At 42.0% G+C, this 12,202-nt stretch overlaps 1 protein-coding gene across 4 annotated transcripts in view; it reads right to left on the bottom strand.

The window, feature by feature from the left end:
- USP32 (ubiquitin specific peptidase 32) overlaps positions 1-12,202 on the bottom strand; it is a 68,356-nt gene that overhangs the window by 24,130 nt on the left and 32,024 nt on the right. For all 4 annotated transcript variants that reach the window (XM_027698821.1, XM_027698824.1, XM_027698825.1 and 1 more), the window contains exons 6-10: positions 5,644-5,775; positions 3,929-4,036; positions 3,066-3,181; positions 2,057-2,119; positions 423-506 (exon numbers count right to left, since the gene is read on the bottom strand). In XM_027698821.1, the coding sequence (XP_027554622.1) occupies positions 423-506; positions 2,057-2,119; positions 3,066-3,181; positions 3,929-4,036; positions 5,644-5,775 (503 nt within the window). The remainder of the gene's footprint in view (positions 1-422; positions 507-2,056; positions 2,120-3,065; positions 3,182-3,928; positions 4,037-5,643; positions 5,776-12,202) is intronic.

Raw genomic sequence — 12,202 nt, 5'->3', positions numbered from 1 at the left:
AAGGGAAACTGGAAAGGGAAACTGGAAAGGGAAACTGGAAAGGGAAAGGGAAACTGGTTGCAAAACCTAAAGGGAAGGAGTGAGAGATTTTTCTCCTTCCCTGAGTCACCTCCTTGGTGAAGATTGGCCACAAAACCCATTGGAGAAGCCAACCTTTGTCTGATGGAAAATACACCTGCTGATACACCTGGAATTCCCTTTTCTAAACACTACACCAAGTTGAGTTTAACAACCTGTGCTTTAGGCATCTTCACCCACTGAAAGGAACAACAACCAAGCTGAGAATCCTCTGTCAGGGAAACTGAGCTGCAAAGCCACAGCCCCAGCATTGACACGAGTGCTGAGCCTGCACTTCATGGCCATGCAAAGAGCTCAGGAGTTCATTATCAGCAGTGTAAAGCTGAAATTTCCTGTAAACATACCTGAAAAAGCAGATTTAAGAACTCATTGGCAAGTGCACTCTTCACACTCCAGATCTGGTAGTCCTCCAGAGTGAGGTGTCCGAGCTGAGAGGGAGGAGGAGGGAAGGGGAAGGAGAAACCATCAAACCATGAAGTTTTAGTAAAATGCTCATTAAATGTCTCACACAAGACAAGACTTTTATCATACAAGTTTGATAAAAATTAGCATCTACCACTTGGATAACAAAATTTGATCCGATGAAAGAAGAAAAATCCAGTTTTAGCCTAAAAAACCCAACCCAGAGAACCCAAAAGCTTTGAGAGGAGAGGATGAGCTGCAACCTCTGCTCTCCATCACTCAGATTTCTCATTCACCCCCTGCATCCATTCAGACCCCCACCATCTCCCTCTGAGGGTTGAGAAAAACCAGTTTGGCTCATCCAGTGTTTATGATCTCCCCTAACAACAGGAGTCCCATTAATTGTGAATTAATTCCAGTCACAGCAGCGAAACACTGACCAGTGCCACTCCTGCTTTCCAACCATCCAGGGCTGTGATCAATCTGATTTTTTCACATGGTAATATAATTCATAGCCAATTTTCCAGCAGTGGCAGTTACTCTGCCTGCTCTTACAGCCCATTTTCTCCAGAGTTCACCCAGGTCAAAGCTAACCCACAAAAAGAGGTTAAATAATTTATGTAATTACTGCACCATCAGCTCTTTCCAGCACTCCATTGATGATGCAACTAGGAAAGATATTCTGAAGACTTAAGTCATTTTTTTTTAACTCTTTGTGGAATCAAGACTGCTGGACACTTGCTTACAAACTACCTGTTTTTTAAAAAGCAAACAATAAAAACCTCAAAGGATGAAAAGAGAGAGAGAAGCCACATATTCCATTGCTTTGGCAATTAAAGAATTGCAATAAAATATCTGCCCACCACTTTGTTGGAGCCCAAGCAAGCAAAACAACTACTCAAACCATTAATTAAGCATTTCTAGGCATTCTTTACAGTTTTTCATAAATTATTTATAGTTTCCAGACACTTTTTTCCCAATTAGTGGAGCAAAGGATGAAATAATGGAAACGACTCTTGTTGTCCAAGGGTGATAATTCCAAATCTCCTCTCCCCAAAAAGCAAGGACATAATTAAAGATTTACACCCAGCTCACTCTAAAGCACAATATAAACTAAAAAGACTTTTGGTTGTGTGTCATGACAGATCCCTCCCCAGTTTCACAGAGGCACATTCCAGCACAGGAGGATAATGTGTCTTTACACAGCATAAAATAGAAGTTAAACTTATGCTCTCTTTTTCCTAAGATCATTTACAACACGAACCAAAAGAACAGTTTCTCCACAACAAAAGGCAAGCATCAGATTTAAAACTGGTGTTGGTGATGCACAGTGCAGGCTTCAAATTCATTTCATCTGGTTATGTATTTTTGGGGTGAGTTTCATACATAAAAATGGCTTATAAAACTCAAACCCCTCACAGAACAACGTGGTAAATTTTAATGGAAAAGTGACATTTCTTGAAAGAGATTTTTTTATTGACCCGTCTCTGCTCTAAAGAAAGGTTTTAACTTCCTTACAAATAAACTGAAGATACAGGGGTGTAAAAGTGACAAGGGAAGAACAGCAAAATCCTACCTTTGTGTTATCATGGGTGTGCAAAATATCTTCTACGATCTCAGCCAAACCCATGTCCAGCTCCTTAAACAGAAGGACAGGAAACCAGAGTTAGAGTCTCTGGAGCTGAATTCAGAATAAAAATGTAACTGTAAGGGATGCTGATGATAACTATGTAATTCAGAACTGAGTGCTTTGATAGGTGAGGTTTCTCTATAGGAAAGAAGAGATACAATAATGAAATTATTCTGCTTTGGGCAGGTCAGAGCTGGGCAAGGCAAGGCACAGCCAGATATCCACCTTCCTCGGATCAGGGAGTTCAGGCCAGCCTGGATTTCCCTGAGCCCTGTTTGGTGTTCACACTCCAGCTTTGGAAGGATGGTTTTAAGAAACAGGAGTGTCCTGGTTAGAACAGCTGGGACCAGTTCATCACTGCATGGGTGTAACCCAAAACTGTGTATTCTAGAGCCTTCCATGCCATTCCCAGGAAATCTTATCAATAGACCATTTACACCCTCTGCCCAGAGCACCCCTGACTCCTCAGGCTGTAAATTGGGTGTTAAGAGGCCTGTGAGACAGGAGGGTGCTCCTGTTCCTCACACCCAGTGTGGAACTCCCTGAGGGAGGGACTGGGCATTCCTGCCTGAACTGGAGGAGAGATAATCTTGGGGGCTTGGGACTTTTTTAACCACTCGTGGGATCCAGAGGAAGACTGAGACCACCACTCTTGACCAGACTGAGACCACCACTCTTGCCCAGACTGCACCATCACTCTCACCAACAGGTTTTCCCCTCTCTTTTCACTTTGGACTCAGGTGGCCCATTGAACCCCACTCTGTTCCTGCCCCAGGGTGCTGGGTTATACATTTGGGTTTTGTGGGTTAAAACCAACTGTTTAATCATACTTATTGTATTATTTTGTTAAATTGTTATTCTCACTTATCATCTCTCCTTTGAGTTGAGTTCATTTCCCCTGCTGGTTCACCTTTAAACCAGCACAAGGAGGAATAAAGACCCCACCACGACTCACAGGTATTTTATCCGTCCGATTGTCCTTCCACACCTCCAGCAGTGCCACCATCATGTCCTTGAGCTCCGTGCGGGACAACACCCCGTCCCTGTCCACGTCAAACACCTTGAAGCAAACTGAGAGGGGAGGAAAAATGACTTAGAGCCACTCAACAACTGTCTTTTTCTACTTCTTGCAGAGTCACAAGAAGCTGATTTAGCGCTGGCAGTGGTGCTGTGGTGGGGAGGAAGTGGAGCAGCTGTGTTTAATAAACTGCCATCTAGATCCCTGCAATCCTCTGCTGTGTTTTCTGCTGTGACAGAGCAGGGAACATATGTGCATCCAGAAACTTCCAGGGAGTGATGGCTTTTGGAGTTGCAGCAATATGGCTTTGGGGAAAGGAGGGAACAAAAAAAAGTGTCTCAAAACACCAGAACCTTGCAGGGAGCCAGCTGAGGACTGGGCAGTGAAAAGCCACAACATGCTGTTTTAGCACCAGACAATCAAATAGGACATTTGGTTTATATTATATATAATGAGCAAGTACTTTCTATATTTGCACTTTCTCTACTGAGATACACATTTCTGCATCGTGATGCAGAACACTACAAAAGAACTCCGGAAATATGGTTTTTTCCCAGTTTGATAATTGATATGAAACCACTGGTAAGTTATAAAATACACAGAATTAGGTGTAATCATCCTTTATAAAAGGAAAGCTTGATATTTAAAATTCCTGCAATTTTTTTAACTTCCAGAGTCTGTCAACCTTTCCCAGACACACATTTGTTCAGCGGGAAAAAAACCTCTCGAAATGTGAAAACAACCAAACCTCCAACTGAAAAACTCCTCTAAAATTAACAGTTAACATTTTGCATACTTACACTTCTGTCTTTCTGCCAAGGGTCCCCTGCAACATGCTGAGAGCCCACAGGAAATTTCTTTAAAATCTATGTGATTGTCTCGGTTTTCATCAAAAGCATTAAACAAACCTGCAAACCACAAAAGCATCTCCTGTTACAGCACCTGACAGTCCCACTCAGCATTTCCAGGAGGGGTTAATGGGTAACATTGGCAAGGAGAAGTTACAAACACTTGTAATTTATTCTTATTAAGTGTAATAAAGACAATTAAGCAGCACTAAGACCATTTTTCAAGGTGAATCAGATCGTTGGTCAAGCCAGGGTTTGGGGAGGGAATCAGGAATTCTGATTTACAGGGAACATCTGAACCAGCATGGGCAGGACAGGCCTTTTCCCAAAGGCTAAGGGACAAAACAGTCTCAGATGCCAAATGCCTTCACTTTTCCAATGGGCCTGGCAGAAATTCCTATGGAAATCACTGAATTTCACCCAAATTTGGCCCTCAGGAGCTTTAGTTACCAGCCTTCAAAGGACTTACCAATTCTATTCATTCAGCACTTATAACCTTTTTTATCCCATATTATTTTTTTTTAGCAACAGTGACTCCACAGAAGCCATAGAATGACCAGAAACCATTCAAGCTTCCCCACAGCAGCTGTGGAAATTTATATCACTAAACAGATAAAACACACTTAGGAACAAAAGAATATGGGGATAAATCCCTGTGGAATTGGACACAAGCTCTGATTTTTTTAACAGTTTGCATCCACTGCAGACAAATTTCCCATTTTCTACTTGCTTGTCAGTAAAGCCAAAAAAATGACAAAAAAATTGCCACTCCTGGACTGCAGACAAAATACTTGGGTGCAAGTGGAACGTTCCTGAATGTCCTATGGTGCTGCAGCAAATGGCAATTGCACAACTGCAACCTCCAGCTCTGACCAGAGTGGCTTCAACTGGACAGACCAGTTGGGTTATTAATAGAAACAACAACACACAAACCTCCTGAGTGAGTGTCCTGAATTAAATCTTCCTTAACTCACACTGGTGGGGAAGGGTCTCTCACTCAGGGGCAGCAGTTTGTTGGGACAAAGGAACCCAGTGAAAAATTTTAAGCAGCTCCAGGGCAACTCACACATAAATTTTGATGTATTTCCTGACAATTCCTAAGAATGAAACATCACTTCCCTCATCATTTCCCAACAAACAGGGATTTCTCAGGCATTGTTTCCCACTTCCCAACAGTCAGGACTCAGCAATTGTGTCATCGAAGCCTAAAAGCCCTTTTAGAACAGGCCCCATTTGAAGCCATAATTTGAAGCTGTCAGGATTTGTGTGTCCTCCTCACACTCCTGATCCCATTCCATACCTTCACTCAGAGATGGATGAATTGGAGGGGAAACTGTTGGGGAAGGGTCTCTCAGCAATTTGTTGTGACAGAATATTAAGGAACCTAGTGAAAAAATTTAAGCAACTACAGGGCAACTCACACATAAATTTTGATGTATTTCCTGACAGCTCCTAAGAATGAAACATCACTTCCCTCATCATTCCAGATTTCCCAACAAACAGGGGTTTCTCAGGCATCATTTCCCACTTCCCAACAGTCAGGGCCCAGCGGAACCATCGTGTCATCGAAGCCTAAAAGCCATTTTAGAACAGGTCCAATTTGAAGCCATAATTTGAAGCTGTCAGGATTTGTGTGATCTCCTCACACTCCTGATCCCATTCCATACCTTCACTCAGAGATGGATGAATTGGAGGGGAAACTAAGGGGGCAAATGTTTCTAAGTCAAAGCGTCCCGTCCTCGACTGAGCCTTCAGCAGCCAGTAGCGCTTCTCCAGGTCGATGATGTCGGACTCTTCCACTGCACAACCAACAGAAATAAATCAGACTTTACTTTCTTTATCTACAGAACCTTCTCACCTCCTCACCAACAAGGAGTTCAGCATCAGTAGCACCATCACAAGTGTTTAGAGACACAGAAATGAGCTTTTCCCGCTGCTAAAGGTTCCTGTGGCCTCTTCATTTTCACCTCTTTCTTGAACAGGTGGTTTATAAGTGCAATATCTTATTTTCCCAAAGTATCCAGTATTTAAACCCTCAAAAAAAAAGAGTAAAGTAGCACTTCTGAAAAATCTCAGATCTTTTAGGAAAAAATAATTTGGTACTTGGCTCAATTCCTATTGAAATTTTTAGCCCTCTGATACAGTAACAAGGTTAAATTTTAATGCAGCATTTTAACACTCTTCAGCATTTCCCCCCAAATATAAAAGAGTTTGTTTCACATTATTATTTATACTATAGAATCATTTAGAATCCCACTCAACATTAGGGAGTGATTAGACAAACCCACAAGACACTTTATGGAGAGGAACTTATAAGGCAATTTAAAAAGGGAGGGGGAAAAACCAAACCCCAAAACCAATGAGCAAAACAAGAGTAAATAAAATTAGCCAGAGGAAGAACTTGTGCTTTGTTTCCAAACATCATACACAAATGCTGGTCTTATGCTTGATCCTTGAAATGAAATATATAAATAAATATATATCTATATATAAAACAAGATTAAGTTTCTGCTCAACAATACTTTTAACCTTTTTACATATGCAAGTGTGTCACAACACTGCTTTAGGTCAGTGCAAATTAATTGGGGCTCAAATAGATGTGTAATGACAAAGCTGTCTATATTAAGCACCACTACGTGTGATCTCATTCCCAGATGGTTCTGAGCCCTTAAATCCACGCCAGCTTTCTAATAGGTTTAACTTGAGCTATTTGGCCTGGTTTAGTCTAGAGAAACAATAATAATCCTGTAAGGCTTAAGAAAAGAAGAGCTCCCCCCCTCTAAAAAGTTGTGTGTCAAATTGAAATTTTATTTCTTTCTTATCCTGTTTCTGTTATTAAGAGTTTACTTAGAGTAGTAACTTAGGCAATTCACAATAAGTTGTAATACCCAACACACCATTTGATGCATCAAAACCTACACAGCAGCAGAAAGTTGGGGAAAATCTGAGTCAAATGTGAGCTGGAGTGGAAGGGGTTTGCATCTTCCTCTGAGGTATTTTTAGCCAAAAAAGTGACATCAGTGCAAACATGTCCCTTGTGCTCTGTGCAGTCACAGCCAGACCCTGGGGGGCAGCTTTGGGGGCACATCAAGGTAACTCACCCCAAATCCTGTCTCCCACCCCCAGGGAGGGCTCAGCACCCTCAGAGGGGGCTCAGAACCCCAGGGTGGGCTCAGCACCCTCAAAGGGGGCTCAGAACCCTCAAAGTGGGCTCAGCACCCTCAAGGTGGGCTCAGCACCCTCAAAGTGGGCTCAGCACCCTCAGGGTGGGCTCAGCACCCCCAGGGCATCGTTTCCAGCTGCTGCACTTCCACAGTGACTTAAGAGCTGATCCAGAAGCAAAACTGATTTCCTTTCTCCTCTCCCCCTCCTTCCCAGCTGGATGAATTCCCTGCTCCACCATCTCCTGGCTCCTGCTTGTGTCATGATCACAAAGTCATTTGGGTTGGAAGGGACCTTTAAGGGTCACCCTGCAGGGACACCTTCTGCTGGATCAGGTTTTCAGAGCCCCATTCCAGCTGGTTTTGGATGTTTCCATGGATGAGGCATCCACCACCTCTCTGGGCAAAAAACTTCCCCCTCATATCTCTCAGTTTAAATCCATTACCCTGTATCTTATCACCACAACTCTGTCCCCAACACACAGGGAAGCAATAATTTAAATAAATAAAGGAACATTATTCTGCTAGAAATCAAGGAAGAGAAATAGTTATTTCTTTGAAACATCACAGCCCTGATACCTCAGGGCTGCCACAGACGTGAGCAGAGCAGTCAAGTGATGGAGAACTGGAATGTTCTATGAAATGCAAGGAAATACAGAAAGGCACCCAGGGGACGTGTCCATCATTGTGCCTTGATGATTTAACACAGGAGACAATCCACCAAATCAAATCCACTTTTCCTCAGCCCTGTCACCTCTGCAGGTGTCAGGGGGTTACAGCAGGGACAGGAGAGCTCACAAGGAGTGACATCCCCAACAACTGCACTGCCATTTATTCACAGATGCACAGCCCCATCCCTGCTCTCATCAGCAAACACAACAGCAGCATTTGTGTGCTCTTGTAAATCACTTTGTTCCCTTTTAATCCACCTTGTAACAAGGAGGAATAACAAGTGGGGGACCTGCACTTCGTTCCTGAAATGATGCAACACCCTGGATACTCAAAAACCTCGAGGAAGCTCATCTTGCCCTCGGTGAAGGGTAAATCTGCAGAAATCTGCTTTCCCTGGCAGCTGCAATATTTATCTTTAGTAATTAAGAAGTGAAAGACTGTTTTATTGTCAAATATCTGCAGTAGAACCCAGCTGCATTCTGTTTTTTAATTGTACTTCACAGAGGTTTCTACAGGGGTGACTTGTTTTGTTCTTTAATCTCTGAGAAGAAAGGTTATCAGAAAGCATTTCAGTTCAAGCAGTGGTTGAAATGACGTGGACATTGAAAAGGCAAAGAATTTTCCAATAATCACCTTTAAAGGACCAGCTGATAAGTTTTAGCAGAAGTGTTACACTTGCATTACAGCAGCCCCAGTGCACTGACTTTTGAGGAAAAGACAAACATTTCAGAAAGTAAAACTGGCAAAGCAGTAAATACCATTCTTAGTGCTAATCAGCCTTACAGAGATTAGGTTGAACACAAGTAAAAATGTGACAAAAGAGTATTTTTCATTCATAGTCCCAAAGAACTGCAGCCCACTGCAATAGTTTCAGGGAACAAAATCCAGAGGATTTACTGGATTGCAGCCCACGTGAAGTTAAAGTGCAGCTGAAAAAGCAGCTGTTGCATAATTTGATTTCTCCAGAGTGAATTTTTGCACCTAATCTTGTAAGTCACTCTCAGGATATGCAGTGCACCATCTATTCCTCCAGAAATGTGAACTGAAAGAAATCTCTGGCAATTTGGGGGATATGTATTTGCTACTGAACCTCAGTGAAGCATGAGAAAGGCAGACTGCACTTAATACCCAAACATGTTGATGTGCACGACCAAACTCCATATTCTAAAGAGGTTTTGCATAGATAAAGGATTTTATCTTTTCAAAATACAACCTTTTTTTCCCCTCATGCCTGTTCAAATCTCATCAAAAAAAGTGTGAACTAGACTTTCATTCTGATTACTTAAAAAAATGTATCATATATACAACATAGTCCAAACCATCAGAACAGGTTTTCTGGGTCAAGTAATTTTTTCATTTTTGTTAATTAAATACATGATATGATCATTTGAGGTCTCATGGAGATATTACACACCTGTGTAATTTAACCAGTTTATTCCCATGTGCTGTTTTGTGTCTCCCTCATCACTTTTCCATTAGGAATAATCAAAACCTTTCAGGTCTGTTAAAACCATGAACAGCATTCCTTGATTCAAATCTTTAAGAATTAGACAAATATAATCAGAGGGATGATAATGTCAAGCACACCTAAAAGCACAGCCTTCATATTGTAAAGGAAGAACAAGCAAAGACTTTCAGCCAAAATATGCATCTAGAACTGTAAAAAAATGGGTTAATTTAAGACCAGATCGAGTCAGGTGGGATGACAGTGATCAACACTAAAAAAAACACCCCCATCCTTCATTTTAATGTCATTCCCATGAAACACACATCCTCCTTAAATATTCCATAGGTAGCAAGCCACGAATAATCCCCTGTTTTAGAACAAAAATTTCAAAGCATGTTTTCATTTCAGGCACCATTTATCACAATTCTTCCCAGGACCAGAACTCACTAAGTATCTCAGGATAGTTAATTTTACCCACCTATTGGTACAATCCTCTCTGGTTCACAGCAGCAGAAACATACCATATTCCCAACATTTTCACTGGGACTGGGCCTGCTTTGCTGGTTCCCAGGATCTCCAGGAGGATCCCAGTCCCTGCTGGCAGCTCCTCATGGCGAGGCAGGAGCAGAACCGAAGGCCTGACACAAATTGTTGTGTTTCTGACTAAACCCACTCGTTTGTGGCTTTAAAATGAACCCACAGAACACTCTGGGACCTGGGACCCAGAGCTGCTTTGCAAGCCATAAAATAGCCTGGGAACTAAGAGGATAAACAAGGGGCAAAATGCAGATTAAGTGATGCCGAGGCTTTTACTTATTGGCCCGGGCTGATGTCACACTTTCTCATCTTTTTTGCTTTTCCTGATTGAAAAACAAACCCAGGGAGAAGGGAATGTCACAGGAGAGATCCTGGTGTGTGTCAGACACGGCCTCTCCAGCAGAACAGGGATTCTCAGAGCCTTGAGATGGGAACAGCACAGGAGAGGGGTGAGCAGCACAGCTCCTCTCACAGCACAAGTGTTCACACACTTGGAAAAAGCAGCACAGAAGGAAAGATGCTCTTAAAAGCAACTTTAATAAACCCAACATCTTCAGAATTGCCTTGTAGATATGATTCAGAGATGGTGTTTCAAGAAGCTGAAGTGGAAAAGCTCCAGAACACGTCTTTAACATCCAGACAGGCATTTAAAGGGAGCAAAGGCAAGGGATCACCTCATTTCACTTTGCTTTTCCTCTCCCAGCTCCAGCTTCCCACAAAGCCCAGAGGTTGACAAACCCAGCTCTGACAGACAAGGCTAATTCCACAACATTCAGCTCCAATCTTGCTTCAAAAGCTGACTCTTCCCTTTCCACCCCCCTGTCTGGTTACCCAGGGCTCCTCTCATTCATTACATCAAATTAGTGATAAATGTCTGTTCTAAAATAGAATTATTATCCTGATTACAGGCTGGCCTAACTGCCCCTCAGTAGGCAGGAGCTGGCAGGAAGAGCAGGAGCACTTTGATGGATTTTTCTGACAACAGAGGAGAGTCTCTTCAATTCAAAGGAGAATTGGGATGTTATTTAATCACAACTCAGTGACACAAGAACTGGGTAACAAAGAAGTACAAATTAAACATTCTGTCAGTTCGAAACCAGGAACCCCCTCTGATAAATGGAACTGCTGTCCCCATGGAAAAGGACTGAAAATCTGAGCATTGACACTGAGAGACACCAAAATGACACATAAAAAAGGCAACCAGCACCTACATTGCAGGAGAAAAAATACTTCCAGCTAAAGGAAGGAAATCAGTGAGGTCTCACCTGAATCTGTGTGACAGTAACGTGGGATTTACACCCCAGTGCTCTTCAATGGTTTAAATATATATTTATACACATCAATCTAAATGTACATGATACTATGAAAATGAGAAAATCCAAACTGCTGCTAATTGGTCAGTACTGAAGTGTAAGACAAACTCATATCTCTGAGGTTGGTTTTTGGGAGCAAAGGTCCAAGACAGCCTTAAGTTATTTTGTCAGCTTTCAAATGGAAAGATTCATCTTTCTGATTTAAGTGAGATGGAACGAAATTTGATTAAAAGCAGCAAGTGTGGGCAGCTTCCTGCAACTTGAAAATTTCCTTGCTAATTATGTGTGTTGAGAAATAATAATTCAATACATCTGCAGAGCAAAATAAGTGTTATTTACAGATGAAAAATTAGCATTCCATTGTTTCCCTGCCTATCTTGGCTCATTAGGCAAATTTAAATGGAGCCACTGATGCTTTGCAATAAAATGGTCTCTGTGTCTAAATCGATGGGAATAACTTGAATTATTTTGATTTTTCGTGGCTCTGATGTGTTATTCCAGGAGTTGGATGGAAGCACAACGTGAGGGAAGGCCTGGAAGAGGGTCAGGAAATTCCTGATTGCCCCAGCAAGTATCAGTAGAAGAAACATTAAAACCTTTCCCCCTTTCCCTGTGTTCTCTAACAGTGTTTGCCTCAGTTTACCAAAAACATGATTTCACTTACTGGTTTTTCCAACAGGCAACAATTCTCCAAGGAAAAGTTTTAAATCCCAGTTTTCATTCCGAGCACAGGAACTGTCACAACAGCTGTTTTATGCACTCAGCTGGGTTAAAAATACTCCTGAGTTGAATTTTTCACTCTTTAGATTGACCTGATTAGGCTGAAATTACTCCTAAGTGCTCGAGCACTTATATTTTCCTTACTCTTGCATCTGCTGGATGAGATTCCTGCATGAATCACAAGGGAATTGGGGAAAATTTCATTTTCTCTGGGGCTCCAAACAGAACTGGCACGTGAGTTTTCCAAACCTGGGCACAACAACCACACTGAGGTTTTTTGGGATGCACCAAAAGCTCCACCCCAGACCCCACCTATAGAAAAATACAGGAAAATACAGAAAAAATACAGAAAAAATACAGAAAAAATACAGAAAAA

The sequence above is a fragment of the Neopelma chrysocephalum genome, unplaced genomic scaffold (assembly GCF_003984885.1).
Source record: "Neopelma chrysocephalum unplaced genomic scaffold, ASM398488v2 Primary Assembly neopelma1_132, whole genome shotgun sequence".
Lineage (NCBI taxonomy): Eukaryota > Metazoa > Chordata > Aves > Passeriformes > Pipridae > Neopelma > Neopelma chrysocephalum.
The sequence above is the reverse complement of the archived record's forward strand: the minus strand, read 5'-3'. Positions and strand labels throughout refer to the sequence as shown.